The 17651-nt window shown below is 40.1% G+C and overlaps 1 protein-coding gene across 1 annotated transcript in view; it reads right to left on the bottom strand.

The window, feature by feature from the left end:
* The window catches only part of SIK2 (salt inducible kinase 2), a 130850-nt gene that overhangs the window by 19309 nt on the left and 93890 nt on the right, over positions 1-17651 (bottom strand). Inside the window, exons 5-8 of the mRNA XM_055306223.1 lie at positions 9298-9422; positions 8702-8825; positions 7125-7345; positions 5426-5578 (exon numbers count right to left, since the gene is read on the bottom strand). Of these exons, the coding sequence (XP_055162198.1) occupies positions 5426-5578; positions 7125-7345; positions 8702-8825; positions 9298-9422 (623 nt within the window). The remainder of the gene's footprint in view (positions 1-5425; positions 5579-7124; positions 7346-8701; positions 8826-9297; positions 9423-17651) is intronic.

The following is a 17651-nucleotide window of genomic DNA, read 5'->3' as shown; positions in this document are numbered from 1 at the left end:
GCCTGACATGGGACTCGATCCGGGGACTCCAGGATCACACCCTGGGCTGAAGGCGGCGCTAAACCGCTAAGCCACTGGGGCTGCCCAAGAGCTTTTCTTACAAATAGCTTATTCAACAAACAGCTTATCATTCCTCATGCTTATATTTTTGAAGCTAAACAACTTTTTCTTTCTTTCAAGCGTTAGTCATTTAAATTAATTTTAAGTCCTCATGTCACAATGTAAAATGTAAACTTCCTAATAAAGTGTATTTCATGCATTCTTCTTACCCTTATCATCAACTTTTCAATCAAAGGATAAAGCTGAACTTTAATTTCTGGTTCCTAAATTTATAAGGCTGCTCCTTATGTGGGAAATAATTTATTAGGGCAAAGCATTATTTAAAGATATTGCACTAATGATGTATCAGATAAAGGGCTAGTTTCCAAGATCTATAAAGAACTTATTAAACTCAACACCAAAGAAACAATCCAATCATGAAATGGGCAAAAGACATGAAGAGAAATCTCACGGAGGAAGACATAGACATGGCCAACACGCACATGAGAAAATGCTCTGCATCACTTGCCATCAGGGAAATACAAATCAAAACCACAATGAGATACCACCTCACACCAGTGAGAATGGGGAAAATTAACAAGGCAGGAAACCACAAATGTTGGAGAGGATGCGGAGAAAAGGGAACCCTCTTACACTGTTGGTGGGAATGTGAACGGTGCAGCCACTCTGGAAAACTGTGTGGAGGTTCCTCAAAGAGTTAAAAATAGACCTGCCCTACGACCCAGCAATTGCACTGTTGGGGATTTACCCCAAAGATACAGATGCAATGAAACACCTCCTGCACCCCAATGTTTCTAGCAGCAATGTCCACAATAGCCAAACTGTGGAAGGAGCCTTGGTGTCCATCGAAAGATGAATGGATAAAGAAGCTGTGGTCTATGTATACAATGGAATATTCCTCAGCCATTAGAAATGACAAATACCCACCATTTGCTTCGACGTGGATGGAACTGGAGGGTATTATGCTGAGTGAAATAAGTCAATCGGAGAAGAACAAACATTATATGTTCTCATTCATTTGGGGAATATAAATAATAGTGAAAGGGAATATAAGGGAAGGGAGAAGAAATAGGTAGGAAATATCAGAAAGGGAGACAGAACATAATGACTTCTAACTCTAGGAAACGAACTAGGGGTGGTGAAAGGGGAGGAGGGCGGGGGTGGGGGTGGGGGTGACTGGGTGACAGGCACTGAGAGGGGCACTTGATGGGATGAGCACTGGGTGTTATTCTGTATGTTGGCAAATTGAACACCAATAAAAAATAAATTTATTATTAAAAAAATAAAGATATTGCACTGGAAATGAGATACTAACATGATAACTAGGGTCTGCTGTTTCTTTTCAGTCTCTGCCTCTTATTAGCTGTGACTTCTTAAATGGCAGGATCATGCTATGCCAGACCAAGCGTAACACATTTTCCCTGACAAATTTCACGTCCAACCTGGACTACAGCAACAACTCACTGTGAACTTGGTATGGAGAGAGGAGGAGGTGGTCACATTTTATTGTGACAACCACTTCATAGGAAATAGGATAGTAGGTTTAAGGGTCTGCTTCTTAGGATTCTTACAATCACTGAAGGGATTAAAGAAGTCTTTCAGGTAGGGTGAAAATATTCAAATGGCATGCCTAAAGAATATGTTATTATAATACGCAGATGGATGATTACTATCCCAAGGAAGTGGACATTACCAGTTTCTTCAAGAGTGGCAAAAGACGATGCTCATATCCAATTAATTGTAAGGACTTTTTATTTTTTAAAAATATTTTATTTGAGAGAGAGAGAGAGAGGGCACCAGAGGAGTGTGTGTGTAGGAGGGGAGAAGTAGATTCCCTGCTGAGCTGGGAGCCTAATTCAGGACTTGGTCCCAGGACCCTGAGATCATAACCTGAGCCAAAGGGAGACGCTTAACTGACTGAGCCAGCTTGTAATGACTTTTTAGATCATATATTTATTATATCAAATCTCTTCTTCTGAATTTGTGCTTTTCAGAATAACCATTAAAACAAAAATAGTGTTTTCTCCTATGGGAAAATCTTTACTGCTCCAACAGGAATATGCTGGTTATGAACAGAATTGTATGTCTCCTTGCCACCTCTCTGTATATTAAAGCCCTAACCCCCAGTACAACTGTATCTGGATAGAGAGCCTTTCAGGAGGTAATTAAGGCTAGATGAGGTCCTAAGGGTGTGGGCTCCCAATCTGACAGGACTAGTGTCCCTCTAAGATGTGGGTGAGACACCAGAGATCTCTCTCTCTCTCTGTACATGCAGAGGAAAAGCTGTGTGAGGGGACACTGAGCAGGCAGCGAGAGTTCTCACCAGAAGTCAATCCTGCTGGCACCTTGGCCTTCCAGCCTCCAGAACTGTGAGAAAATAGCCTTTCGTGGTTTAAGCCTCTGCAGTCTGTGCTACCCTGGGGCCAACTGTATGATGCTTTTCCTTACAGCTGTGGAGGGCAACTTTAATCAGTGATTAAAGAAATTGGATGAGTGTTTCACTCCTGTCTACTTACAGTTGATAGAAACTTGGAATGGAAAGACTAGTAGGATTCACGAGAGAAGGCATGACACATATTTCTTCTAAACAGTTGTCTGTAGTCAACTAGATGTAACATTTCTTGCATAGTATATAGCAAATATAAATACTCTAAATCATTCTGAGGTAGGACTCTTATTGTTTTCTAAATAGTAATAATGGATACTTTATAACTATGCCAGAAGTTCTTTAGGGGCAGGGACTATTTCGTACCTCTAAAGTCACAGGGCAGGGACGGGGCCTGGCACAGAAGTGCTCTATCTGCTGAACTGAGCTGCTGATATAAGTTACTTAATTTTATCTTTGTAGCAAACTCATGAAGTAGGTATTGCTATTTCTGTTTTATATTTAAGGACACTGAAGTTCAGAGAGGCTGACTTGCGGGGTCACTCAGCTTGGTATGGAACCCAAGGTCTGTGTGATTCATTCCATAGCTCGTGTGATCTTTGCATGGGATCATGTTGCTTCCCCAATTTCCTATTGCTATACCAACTAAGAAGTGATTTTCCACTTCTTTAAACCAAGAGTAGAACAAAGGATTAAAGCTCTACTAAAACCTTAAGTGCAGAGAAATCTATTTTTTAACAAGTTCAACAAAACATGAGAATGTGAAATCTCATAGGCAAGGGAGCATCTTCTTCAGCTCTGGTGCCTGTTGCTTAGCATCCAGAACGCCCAAGTCTGTGAGGGAACACTGAAGACTTCTACTTGAATTAGATACATTTTTCAGTCCTGGTCTGTAGCTTTCTATGACAACTTGGGTCAATGTGTAAAATGAATTCATGTGGTGCTTGGTAATAAAAAACATTATCAAACATAAGAAGCCATGTTATACATCTGAACTGTCAGCCAAATTAAACATAATTTGAGCTCTCTTAGGGAATCTGCTTCAAGCTTAGATAAGAAAAGCAATCATGTGCAATAATAATTCGCATGTTTCCAGTGTCGATCATTTACGTAACCCCATGCCTTCGTTTATGTACTGTGAACAAGAATAAAGAGACTTGGGAGGGAAGGATACACCATTATATCTCATTTTTACTACCCCAATTTAGGAATTCTCATTTTATCCCCTTCCTCTCTTGAAAGCAGTATCATTCAACTTGGAAACTTTGAAGGATTCCAACTGCTCAGAGTTACTCTAATCCAAATATCTGGAAATTTATCCATGTATTACATTAGTATCAATAGTCACAATATTTTATATATTAAAATGTGTCTAACAGTGTATACCGTTTGCCTACTAAAATCAAGAAGATGTTAATTTTTTTGGTCCCCGCCTCCACATATTTTGTAGAAGCCAATGCAAAATTCTGTTAAATCCTATAAATTCTGTAAAACTGTCGAATAAGAAATACAAAGTTAGAACTCTTTTGCTCTTACTTGCCCTTTGAACAAAGTAAGCACTCACCGAAGAAGATGGAAATCCTAACAGATGGTATGAATGAACCAAGCTTCTTCTCAACCTCTATACAGATGATTCCCCAACTCTCTTTAGCCTTAGCCTCTGTGCTGGGATCCAGATCTATTCTTCGTTTCAAGCAACCAAGTCAGTGCCATACTTATTCTCCCAGCCTCAAGCTAGAGAACAGAGTCATCTCCAAGTCACTGCTGTCCCTTCCTCCCCAAGATTTACTTATTACTTTATTTAATCAACATTTATAAAGCATGTTCTAAGTGCTGCACAATTATCAACTAATTCAAACATCAGAAAATTCTATAATATTCCCCATTCTGTAGTTTGGGAAACTGAGGCACACAGAAAGACCTTAAGTAACTTTTTGAAGGCAAGGTAGCAGGAAAAGGGCAAAATCTGGGGTTTGCTTCAGAGTGCCTGCTTTAACCACCGCTGAGTCCATTCAGAGTCCACCTAAGATGGTCCTGTACTCATCCCCTCCACTCTGCTCCTACCAGCACTGTTTTAGTTCAAGTGTTCAGTGTTTTTCAACTCCTCCCTGCTCTCCCCAAAGTTCTCTTCCCTGGTCAATCTACCCTTCCTTATGTCTCAGATGAATTAGCTGAAAGCTAATATGATTTTATCACTCTCCTGCTTATACCTCCAGTCATTCCTCATTATTCCCTGATTTTTAAGTAAATTCTTTCCCTTGGCATTCGAAGCCCTTCCATCATGGTTTCAACTTACCACCCCAACTTTTTCACTTCCCTCTGTGCTTCTGTTCAGTTCCCTACACTAGCACATGTGAGCGCCTCTGCTATCTACACGCAGTACCTTCAACTACTGCCTCTCCCTGGCAAAGGCCTACACATCCTCACAGGTCTGAGATCTATCACAAATGCCCACTCTCCCATTAAGCCTTTCCCAGGCAGATGTGTCACTCTGCCTGTGCCCTTGGTTCTTTTCCTGGATTTCTCTTTCTTTTGAGTGATGGTTATTTATGATGATGTCTTACTTTGCTTTTATACTGTCATGTCTCTGAGGGCCATGCCCAGTTTTTATATATCCTATGCTCTATCGTGCCTAATAATAGAAGCTTGCACATGGTAAATCTGCAATAAGAAGTTGTTAAATGGAATCGAATGTATAGGCTAGTGACATTCTCACCATAAGTCAATGATTAAAAAATGAGAGGCCTCTTAAAGAAAAAAACCTGCTTGAAATAAAATTAATCCTTAGAAATAGGAAGATGCTAAGATACATCATAGAATATAGGAAGTGAGGGGCAGAAACTTTATAGAAGAGCTGAATGTCAAGGATGAGATCAACCAAGGATGAGTACAACCCTTTGTTATACTACAAGATGAAAAATGTGTCAAACATGTGAACAGGCACCTGCAAGATAAGACCACTGGCTAATGTGGCGTTACCTTGGCAACTGTTTGTTCAGCCACCGTGCTAGGCCGCCGCTGGCGGGCATCGAGTCTCTGCTCCACAGGAAAACTGCTCCGATGTGATTTCAGGCGCTCCACCAACAAGTAATAAATGGCAGCAAAGTGGTTATAGCTCTTGTTCTGCAAAGACTGAAAGAGAAAACAAGTGCTAAGGGCAGAGAAGCATAAAAACCAGTCCAATGATCTACATCTTTCTGGAAAAGGAGGGAAGAAATCCTGTGTTCTTAAAGGTAGAGCAACGAACAAAGTGCGTCTAAAATGAAAGCTGTTCCAGAATTCCGAATGAAAGACAGACAGTTCCGAGTCTCCAGTACTGATTACATAAAGGGCGATGCCTGTAAGCGACTGGCCCTTTCACATGAACAGGCCCCACTTGTTTTTCTGCATTCAGAGAAAATGCCACCGTTGTCTCATGTAGCAAGTCCCCAGTGCTGTCACATGGTCCCATCTCCTTGCTGTGACTGCAGTGTCAGGTCGGTTACAACCTGGCCCAGGGGCTTGAATTCCATAACTTCAACACAAGTCCAAACTACTGCAAACTCTGAAATGAATGATTAAAGTCTTTGGGGAAATTTCTGGTGATTATTTTGGGCTGGAGAGTAACATTTGGAGGCTGGATCGAGAGACACTGAGTCTCCGTTCTTAGGTAATTTTTTCCTCTTGTTTTTGCAGTCCCACCCTCATGAAGCCTTGAAAATAAAGTTGCTTCCCAATTTTTCACATCCCTCACTGGCCAGCTTTTCCAGGACTCTAGCAAAATGGGGAAACAACTGCTCTCCGGCTTCTAATTCCACCTGACAATCTGCATGGTGCTGTGCAGGGCAGCTTAGATGCAGAACCCTGGTGGCAGAAATCACAGGCCTGTTGGGCTGACCTCACAGCTGCCGTTCTAGATCTGCTTCATGGCTGAGAACAGAAACACACCACTGAGTGCGTGACGAGCAGAGCAAGAGAGCTGGTCTGGATTCACTCTTGGCAGCGTGGTCTGGAGCACTTTTAAGTTCACAAGAGTCATTTTGTATTCTTTTTTGATATGCTTCCTCTATAAGAGCACTGTATGCTTTTTACTGTGGTGGAGGTAATGAAAATGTGTTTCTCCTATGAATATGCTAACTACTAAGGGACAGAGATAAAACTGAGGAGGAATTTTTCAGGCTTATGGCCCCCTCAGGTCTATGACCCAGAATACTGCCAAATCTGGAATCCACCTGTTTCTGCCTTCTCAGCTTCCCCAGCTCAGAGCCTAAACTGCAATGGCTTTCCTAAACCCGGTGCCTGCTCTTCTTGTTTCCTGTTCAGCCCTTGGCCTCATTCCCTAGCTGTACATTTATATTCCATACCAACTAGCTTATGACCTGCATAAAACTTCATGCCTCATCCTAGAAGAAATTTTCTACTTTGTATTTAAGTTTCCATCTTTGTTTTTTCCCAATCCTATATAAACTCCACCTCTTAAATTTTTTGGCAGATGGGGCAAAGGGGGGAATTTATATACTGAATAAAAAAAGCAAACATGGAATAGATGTGACTATAATCCCCAGGGAAAACTGAACAGTGGGTGCTGGGGGGTGGCCATGCTGAAAGACCCAGGATGATGGGTATGAGCACAAACTTTCAAGTTACTAAGCACAAAAGAATCCTAAAATATCTTCAGTCAAATCTCTGATCACCTTACCTCAATGGTTTTTTGCTGATCTATTCCAAGGCTGTGCATCAATCGCAGAACCTGTTCATTAAATTCCCCAATGGATGGCTCGTTTTCTTGCCCTTGTGGATAGAGAACAGGTCTCTGTACAGGAACTTCTATGAGCATCCATTTATGCTCCTTGATTTGAGCTATAGTTAGCCGTTTGGACGGATCTAGGACCAACATCCTTCGAATAAGGTGCTCACAATCTACGGAAAACACAATGTTAGAAAAGTCATGTAAATCACCTTGCACTTCAGGGTACTGGCTTGACTCATGTGACTTTGCACAATGGCACTGATCTTTGTATCCTCCACAGTGCCCACTGGAAAGCAGAAGGTAAATAAATGAACACATGAAAGCCAGTTGTATTTGTCAGATTCACATGGTGAATGTTGACACAAAAGTAACCGTCATTGTGAATGAATACTTAAGAAAATCAGAAGGGTGTAGATCTGCCTAATTTTGTGCTAAATGAAACTTCTATTGAATTTCTCAATGAAAAGATCTAGACAAAGACTTAGATTCTGGTGAAGACAAAAAGCAAGCCTTCTCCCTAGAACGAGCACATAACTGGATCCTCAGTCACTTCTGAGGCTGATATAATGAAGGCTGCATGAGTGAGGCAAGAGCTCTCCAGTGGATGGCTGCTCTTCCCTCATCAGTGCAGCTGGAAACACACACAGGAAGCACTAGTTACTTCTGGTTATGTTACAAAAACTGCGCTGCTGTGACTTGGGCACCCATTTACTCTTGGAGCTGCTCCATGCTCTCTACTACCTCGCACAGGCTAGCCTCAGAAACCTCTGCTATGTGCTGGGCACCATGCACGGTGCCTTACACAGATGACATCCATCAATCTTCACAGCGCTCTTTCCAGGAACCACTGTTAATTTCATTTTGTAGACCAAGGCACGGACACACAGAGAGGTGACAGAACTCGTCCAGGTCAGACTGCCAGGAGGTGGTGGACTCAGGGTTAAACCAGGCAGCCTCACTCAAGGTCTATGCTCCTAACTACTAGAGCTTTATTTCTACCATCACTAGGAATGAAAGAGTTAAGGAAAAACCCAAGGAGTAAATGTAGCTGAGCAACAAGCCAGCTGGTTGTATGTGACAAGCTAACCCAATATGGGAAGGGGTCAGGGCAATGCATCTTAATCCACAGCTTCACCAGTCGTTAATTCAATTAAAAAATTTACTTTTGCAACTTCTCACCAAAGGATAGGGGAAAATCTATTTCATACTTAGAGTAAAATGGTTGTGAATCTATCTACAAAATGCTTCTCTAAGTCTAAAATAATCTGGGGACATTTAGAGACCCAGAGTACATGTGAAGACTTGGCGTTCTTAACCTGGAAAACTTTCCATTTTCAGTTACAAGTAGGAAGGCTACAGCTTCTCTCACCTACATGGAGGGGGCTGCTTATTTCTATAGCTTTGAAAGTGACTCAGTCACTTTGTGTGGCATCCAAACTCTTAGCACAAGGGAAGCCTTTCCTGAGGCATTTCAATCGGAGCACAAATTCTGTAAAGCACAAGGATAAGACAAACAGGCTTGTTACCTTCTGACATGAAATACGGAATCCGGAATCTTCCCTCTAAAACTCTCTGCCTCAAAATTGGAAGAGTCGGTCCATCAAAAGGCAGAGCTCCACAGACAAGGACGTAAAGAACAACTCCCATGCTCTAGAGAAGAAAACGATGCAGTCACTTTTCCACTGAGGGCTTTAAACACTCTTTGTTTTCCTAAACAACCCCATGGCCCTTAAAATCATGTGGCTAAAAAATTCCTGTTTGGATTTACTATTTTCCCAGAATTTGAAAAAAAACAAAACAAAACAACAACAACAACAAAAAACCCCCAAACCAAAAAACCAAATACTACAATAAAATATCCTATAATAAATACTCAAGGATTGGAATTTAATCATTTTGATTACTACTTAACTTTACATTATTGCCAATATTAAAGGAATAACATCTGTCCCTAGAAGTTCTTTCCTAGAACCTAATTCCAAATACTCTAATTACAGTCCAGTGAACAGGGAAAGTATGAACTACTACCTATGTATTAGAGGTACCAAGTGCTTCAAAGATGGGCCAAAGTACCAATCATTACCATTATAGATGCATTTAACACAGCAAAGCAAAGAAATACCCAAATATCCAGCTGTGGTCCTTCATACTGCTGCCCTTCAAAGACTTCTGGGGCTGCATAAGGGGGGCTGCCACACCATGTTGCCAGCAGTTCACCACTTTTAAAGAAATTTCCAAAACCGAAATCTATTGGGATGGAAATAAATGTTACTTTTGTCTATACTCTCAACTATACTGAATTTTTTGTAATAAATTTTACAATATGCTGATCAATAATGGCACTACTATGGTGTCTATCTTGTGCTGTGTCCTTAGCACTGAGCACAAGGACTAGAAAATATCAAGTATCCAGTAAATATTTGTTGAATGAATGTATAAATAAATCAAATTTTCTTCTCAAAGAGAATGAGTGAGAGATTGGAAAAAGACTTTAGATCATGTATTTTTAAGGCTGAAAGAAAAATCCATTGGTATAGACAACCAACTTGAATTTGAAAATCTTAGAATTTCAATTACTCCATGATTAAGAGTTCTTCATCTTTTTTTAAATTAAAAAAAAAATTTTTCAGTAAGCTCTCTGCCCAACATGGGGTCTGAACTCATGACCCCAAGATCAAGAGTCACATCCTCTACCAACTAAGCCAGCCAGGTGTCCCAGGAGCTCTTTATCTTTTATAGACTGTAAGGAAAGAAACAAAGGAGTACAATTTTAAGATATCTACCTAAACACAACTGAGTGACTAGCTGTTTTTGCAGCCATTACCTGGAGTAGCAAGATATATAACCTTTTAAGGAAACTGAGTACAGTATTTTCTTAGGTAATAATTCTCTAAGTGTTGGCCTACACATTCTGATTTAGGCGACTTGCATTTGGATAGCTCATTAACATGGCTCTCTGGCCCACCAGCCACAAGCCACCCATCACTAGTATTACTCCACTCATTTATGGAGTGTAGTGGCATTATACCTCAAAACAGATAGTGGTCTTCCTTTTATGACATACTGAATCTACAGCTTTGATATACAGTAGGCGCTCTGGAAACACTGCACTCAGATACCTTCAGTATGCATGAAAATCAGAAGACAAATTTCAGCGAGTTTGGTATAAATGTTGGTTTGTGTCCTTTTGCAAAGCCTTCACATAGTCTCATATTCTTATGAGGAAACAAATTCCTATCATTTTATAAGTTATAGGAATACTGTCTTATGTTGTAACACTTCTGAAAGAACTTAGTGATGGAAACTGGCTCTACTCCCAGCTAGTATAAGGTGCTACATGGATAGTGAGCTTTAAAAGGTGTCCTAAGGGGCACCTGGGTGGTTCAGTTGGTTGAGCGCCTGACTCTTGGTTTTGGCTCAGGTCATGATCTCAGAGTCCTGGGATCAGGCCCCGAGCAGGGCTCAGGGCTCAGCGAGGGGTCTGCCTGAGATTCTCTCTCCTTCTCTCTTCCCTCTCTCTCTCCCTCTTCCTCCCATCCACTTATGTGGTATCTCTTTAGAATAAATAAGTCTTTAAAAAATAAAATAAAAAGTGTCCTAAGAGGACTGGATTGAATCGCAAGTGCCAGACTCACTGGCTGTATGACTTTGTATCAGTCACCGTAAGCTGTGGTTTCCCCATTCTATAAAGTTGAAATAATAACTCTGTAGTCAGCAAGTTGTTGTGAGGATCGGTAAGTTAAATAAACCCATACTCTGTTTACCTGAGATGCAGCACATAGTATACGATAGGTGGAGCGTTCTCTTCGCTCACTGACATACAAACTGGCAAGTAGTAGTGACAGTAAAAACAGTCACAATCTCCAACACCACAGCCTCATGGCAGAGTAAAATCCCTTAAGGTAGGGTGAATTAGAGCAGATTTCCAGTTTTCCCACTTTTCTAGCTTCAAGTAGATTATTTAACTCCCCAAACCTAAATCTCTATATCATAAATGTAGCGATAGTCCACCTACCCAAACAGGCTACTATGAGGATTAAATGAGATTAAAACATGTAAAGTGCCTAGAGCATAGTAGATGTCAAGTGTCAGCTCCCTACTCCCTCTGTGAAGCTGTCACTATCAACTACCACCTTTCAGAGAGAAAGGTTCTGAGAAAGTATACAAGAAGGGCAGAAAAGTGCAGAGAACCCTGAGGCCTCAGAAGACAAATGAAGGTGTATGTGGGGAAGAGCCTGACCTGGGGAACAACACTGTGCTCTGACTCTGGCACTCAGGAATAGGAGATAATGGGGACCTCTTCCTCCATAATGGGACCACAGTTCAGTCCTACACTCTGCTTTCCAAAAGGACTGTCAGAGAGGTCTTGTCTTTTCAAGTGCACCTCTATGACTAACCACTCATATGACATCATAGCCCATATGTCCTTATTGATGCACGTTTCTAATTTTCTGGAAAAACTATACCCTCAAATGAGTCAAGGACTATATGTTCAAATAACATTTGAAGAGGAAAATGTTAATTTCACTCACATAAAGAAACACCAGAAGCTCTAGGATGTGTATTTGGAGATCCTGAAATAGGTCCAATAATTGCTGTACTTTAACCATAATCACAGGATAAGTTTTAGCTCATGTAAGTTGAGGATACCTTCAAATAGCATTGTAAAGTTTTACTATCTCAAGAGCCATTATAGAACTACTTCAATTTGGCCTTCCCTGGACTCTGGTGGAAAGTGTCATCTCAGAGGAGTGATGGGGCCTGGTGGCCTGGCCTCCTTTCTACTGAGGCTCTCTTACTGGTACATCTCGTAGGCAAGAAGAGAGCAAGAGCTAGGAAAGCACAGCTGTGCCTATGGTAGCCCAGTCTCAACTGTGGCCTTATATATCTAGGACAAAGAAAGCATCTGTTAACTTATAAGGAGAGTGGTACTAAGCAGATGTTTATTTCTGTTTCCTGTAGGGAACTGAAGAAAATAAAACTTGAGCCAGTAGCAACATTAAAAGAAATACCAAAAGACAATTAGGTTCACTCAAGCTATTATAGTAGCATATATGCAGATGTATTATTATTATTATTATTTTAAAGTAGGTTCTATACCTAGTGTGGAGTCTGACATGGGGCTTGAACTCACGACCATGAGATCAAGACCTGAGTGGAGATCAAGAGTCAGATGGTTACTGACTGAGCCACCCAGGCACCCCAGATATCTTCTATAATCTTGTTAAAGCATTTAAACATTGCACTTGTAATCATATGAGGTATGGACTAAGGAGACTTTGGAGTTGGTAGATTAGGATCAGATCCTGTGTTGTCCGTTTAGCTGTGTGATCTTGGGCAAATTACTTCTTAAAGTTTTGGTTTCTTCATTTGCAAAGTGGAGACAATATCTAAACTTCATCAAGTTATTTTGAGTGTGTGTAAGTTACAATGAATGGATACATGTAGACAAAACACTTGTAAGTAGATACTATATAATGCTTTAGGCATGCTACTGAAATGTATTGAGTAAGCTACTCAATAGGAGAAGAGTAATTCTTATTGTTTTACTTATCTGTTTTCCCCATCAGATTAAATTTCTTCTGAGTAGAGCAGGAAAGGGAGAAATAATACATATCTGTACTCCCAGCACTTAGCATGCAGTTGTAGACAGCAGCTATTCAATAAAGGCTTGCTCAATGACTATGTGGTGATCTTCTCTTTCATAAGTGCTTACTTTGTGCCAGAACCTGAACTAAGTTCTACAAAGAGGATTTCTCCTTAATAACCCTATGAGGTATCCTTACTTTAGGAAAAAATGAGAGTAGAAAGTTAAGTATCTTGGTAAAGACTAAAGAACTGGAATAGAAACCAAGTGTAACTACTGAGCCCTCCCTGTTAGCCACCAGCTTTATGTCCTTCCCCAGCACTGTGATATGCAGCTATTTCTGAGCAAGTTAATAATTGCCAGGTTTAAGAAGTGGCAATGGAAAGGCACTTAAAAATAAAAGCTCTTTTATTTCTTCACAGGAACCTAGCTAATTTGCTTCATTCACAATCTGCAGCTTTCTGCTTAACGGCATTTAAGAGTGCAGTGAGGGGTGAGCAAGAGGGATGCAATTCGGAAATGTCATAGCTGGGCCGGACTTAGCGCTTTTTATTCAAATGTAATGGGTGTTTCATCACACCAACCAAATTCATTCATTCCTTCATTCAACACTGGAGTGTGTACATGTGTCAACCACTATGCAAACACACAAGAGAACCTCCTAACAACAGAGGGTAAGACCCCATGTCATCATCTGACTTTTGGAGAAATAGTAACTTGGGCAGTCCTCTTAGATCTGGCCTGGGCTTGCTCAGAAGGAAACACCATTCAGCTTCATGCATTCTCTACCTCTGACGTGCAAGTTAATACATAAAATGACGGCTGCTATATCCCTCATTTTGTGTCCTGTTTTCCGCCATAAAACTTACACCATATAATGTTGGACTCACTTCAGTATTACTTAACTTTCAATTATGGAATAATTTTAGATTTCCAGAAGAGCTGCAACAATACAGGAAGGACAATTCCCTTTGCCCTTCACCCAATTTCCCCTAATGCTAACATTTCTTATAACTATATTAGTAAAATTATCAAACCTAAGAAAGTAACACTGACTCAGTACTATTAAGTAAACCGTGTACCTTATTCAGACAGCACCAGTTTTGCACAAGTGTGCCCTCTCAGTTCTGGATTCCACAATGCATTTAGTGGTTGGGCCTCCTTAGGCTTCTCCAATTTATAACTGTCCTTTGGGTCTTCCCTTACCACGAACTGCAGAGGTCACATATTTTGTCCCTCAGTCTGGTTTTGCCTGGTGTTTTCTCATGACTGGATTAAGATGATGGATTTTGGGGAGAACATCAAGAGGTGAGGTGCTCTTCTCACTGCAGTGTTATCAGGAGATGCATGGTAGTTTGTCTAATTATGGAGTGGGGGGTTAACCCTGATCTCTTGATTAAGGTGCTTTCTGCTGGGTTTCCCCATTATAAAGTTATGATTTTCCCCTTTATAATTAAAAATATATTAGAGAAGATACAGTGGGACTCTACAGATCCTGTTTATCAAACTTTCCACCCATCAATTTAGCATTCATTGGTAGATCTTGATTACAGCAACGATTATTGTAATGTTCTAACAGTGAGTTTTCATTCTCCCCATTTGTCTACACTTATTAAGAAGCTAATTCAGGCTGGCTTCTGTATCCTTTCAACATGCCCTCTCCTCTTTCTAAAATTTCATTTTAAGTATTTCCTTATCTCTGGCACCAGAAGAAGTTCCAGGCTCATTTTCTATTTTCCCTTTCCCAGCTCTGGAATCAACCACTTTTCCAAGGATTCCTGGTTCCTTTTCATAGGAATGGTATTTAGAAACCAAAACTAGGACCTAGATGTACTCATTGCAGCTGGGATGTCACTGCTTCTCGGCCCTGTCAGCATGGAGAGTTAGGAAATACATGTATGAACACTAAAATATATGTATATACCCCTTCCCATATTTATTCTTGGACCTTTCTATATGTATATGTATTTTAAAAACCCCATGATTTTATACTGATACTTTTCACTCCAATCCAGGATTCAGTTTAGAGTTATTTTGATACTATTTTTATTCATACATGATTGAGCAATTCTGACGAAATTTTGAAGATATAAAAAGCTTCTTACCTCTACAGTAATTTGTCATTTGTGTGGGGAGTAACCGAATTCGCCCTCATAACACACCTTGAGTTTGTCAGATCAATCATGATTTTCAACATCCTTAAACATAGTAGGAAAAAAGCACATCTTTCTCAAAGGATCTCTAATTTTAAGAAAGTTCAATGTGAAATCCTAAGAAGTTTTAGAAATAAATGACAAGTAGTCCTTCACCATGGTCTAAGAGTTAAAACTAAATCCAAAAACATTTGTCATGCCTACACAGGATCAGGTGTTAACTAGTTGGTATTTTTAAAATATATTATTTCATTTAATTGTAATGACAGCTCCATGAGATGTGACTGTCCTTGTCTTCAAACAAGGTAATTGAAGCTCAAAATGGTTAAATGACTTGCCCAAATGTCAATAGCTATGAGTGGCTTAGCCAAAATTCAAATACAGATTTTTAAAACTACAAGCTAGGTGTTTGTTCTGTTTCATTTTCTACTGTATCACAGATGTTCCAAGAATGTCACTAGCCAGAGAAGTTTAATTCAACTCAAAGTTGGAGGTAAGGCTGCCATAAACCTAGGAAAAATCTTTTGCATTAGTAGAGAGATTTTCTAATTTATCCCTCTGCCAGCAGAACTTGACAAATGAAGAGTTTCTCTTCTCTGCACTATCAGATGCTATGTCAACAGCCTCCTTCATAAATGAATGGAAATAACTGTTTACAAAGTAAATGTCAGAAAGATATGTCTACATTCACATTAAGAATCCATATTCTTTTTAAGAATGCACAATGTGTTGGATAGGGCAAAAAATCTTGTACTTTCATGTGAGATGATACATGCCCACAGCCCTACAACACTAAGGCACGTTCTCCAAGAGTTTTACTCTTAACTATGGTTTTGAGATTTCCTAATATATCCATATTTCCTGGTTTCTGTGTGGTTTCAAATGTCTACAGAAGAGAGGGTTTGGAGTAGATTGTTTAACCACAGAATTGATTCAATTACTGCTAACAAACTCTCATGGAAACGAACTTGGCCTTCAAAAGCTGAGTCCTCTAATTATCTCTTACCTAACTAACTGGTAACAGACTATGGATATATTTGAAAACAGTACTAGAACTGCTACTGTTATGTGTTTTGTATTTTGAGAGCAACTGATTGACCTGTATCTTACTGACAACAAATGCCAATTATTATTACTGTCATCACTAACTTACATAAGTTACCTGTGCCCAAATATCATTAGTGAAGGGCCAATGTTTTTGGAATAGCAGGACCTTGCACAGAATAAAAAAGCTGATCCTGATGATTATTGTCTGATGGGAACCAAGCACAACAGAATTCTGTTGTGCCTGCTGGAATGAAATAGATCAAACATTAGCAGTCATACAGACCACCTGGACAACCTGCTAAAATGCAAATTATGATTCAGCAGGTCTAAGGTCAGGCTTGATATTTTGCACTTCTTACAAGTGGCAAAGTGATGCTCATGCTGTTGGTTCCCAGATCACTCTTCAAGTAGCCAAGAAACAGAACAAAACAAAGGTTGTGAAATGTATATAGAAGATGTTAAACAGTCTGTCACTGTCTACTGTTATAAAATGTTTACTAATTACTAAGTGCTTTTAGGATTTTCATTTAAATGACATAAAGACTAAACAGAAGAAATCATTAGGTAAACTAACTTTTTCTGAAAAGTAAAAAAAAAAAAAAAAAAAAAAACACTGAAAACCAGTCTTTGAGCTAAGAAAAAGTAAATGACTTCTAGGAATCAACACCACCAAGCCAATTTTAAATCTCCAGCAGTGTGCTATAATGTCTAATTTATAATTAAAAAAATTCTCCTACAGAGCAGCAGATGGCTTTAGGGTTAATTTTATCCTTGTTTCTAAAATTACCAGTAGAATTCAGATATCCAGTCTCGCTGGAGAGATACACCTCTTCTGTAATTATTATAATAGGAGCAGAGAAGACAATTATGAGGAAATGAAAGCTGACAAATGAAAGGCAGGACAGCAGTAGAGACGAAGTTGACACATGAGGTGAACGGCACACAGGTCGGCCAGCACCGACGTCACCGCATGCTTTGCTGCCCACCAGCAAGACAAGGCCAGCTGCACAGCTTCTTTCCAAATGTCAGTTACTCCCTCTGCACCTGACAGGAGGGCAACAAGAATGGTCACCACAGTTGAGATGAAATGTGAACCCACTGACCAGTGTGAGACATTAATTTGTTCAATGAGCTAAGAAGCAAATAAATGGTCTTCCTTAGCCCCAAATGGAGTGGAGAGCAGAGAGGGAGAAGAAGAGAGGAAAAACAAAACAAGACAAAACAAAACTCAACAAAACCCTCTGAGCCATTTTCCACAGTCCAGGCTTACTGTGCTGCTCATGCTGGGTGGGCTTGGAGGATAAAGAGGAGGTCCCACTGTGCTTGATGATGCAGAGCTCTTTCTGCATAATACCAGTGGCAAGAGGATAGCAAATAGAAGACTTTTATCCAATATTTTACTAATAAAACCTACCTCAGCCTCCCCAGTCTTTTTTGATCCCAGGGCCCAAAACTGTAATTATATAATTATATATACAGAAACCCTACCTCAAGGTCTTCTTGGGGAACAGGAAGGTCGTTAGAAGCAATAATGAGAGATGATGGGTTACTCCAAGGTCATGGGTCAATTCAGAAAGGAAGTATCCCTCTGGGGCTAGAGACAAGTAGCTCATGATGTACAGATCAGATCCATGAGGCTATTATACAGCACTAATTACATTTAAGGTCCCTCTCAGAAAAAAAAAAAAA

The sequence above is a fragment of the Nyctereutes procyonoides genome, unplaced genomic scaffold, assembly GCF_905146905.1.
Source record: "Nyctereutes procyonoides isolate TBG_1078 unplaced genomic scaffold, NYPRO_anot_genome, whole genome shotgun sequence".
Taxonomy (NCBI): domain Eukaryota; kingdom Metazoa; phylum Chordata; class Mammalia; order Carnivora; family Canidae; genus Nyctereutes; species Nyctereutes procyonoides.
Note: the sequence above shows the minus strand (reverse complement) of the source record. Positions and strands in the feature narration are given on the sequence as shown.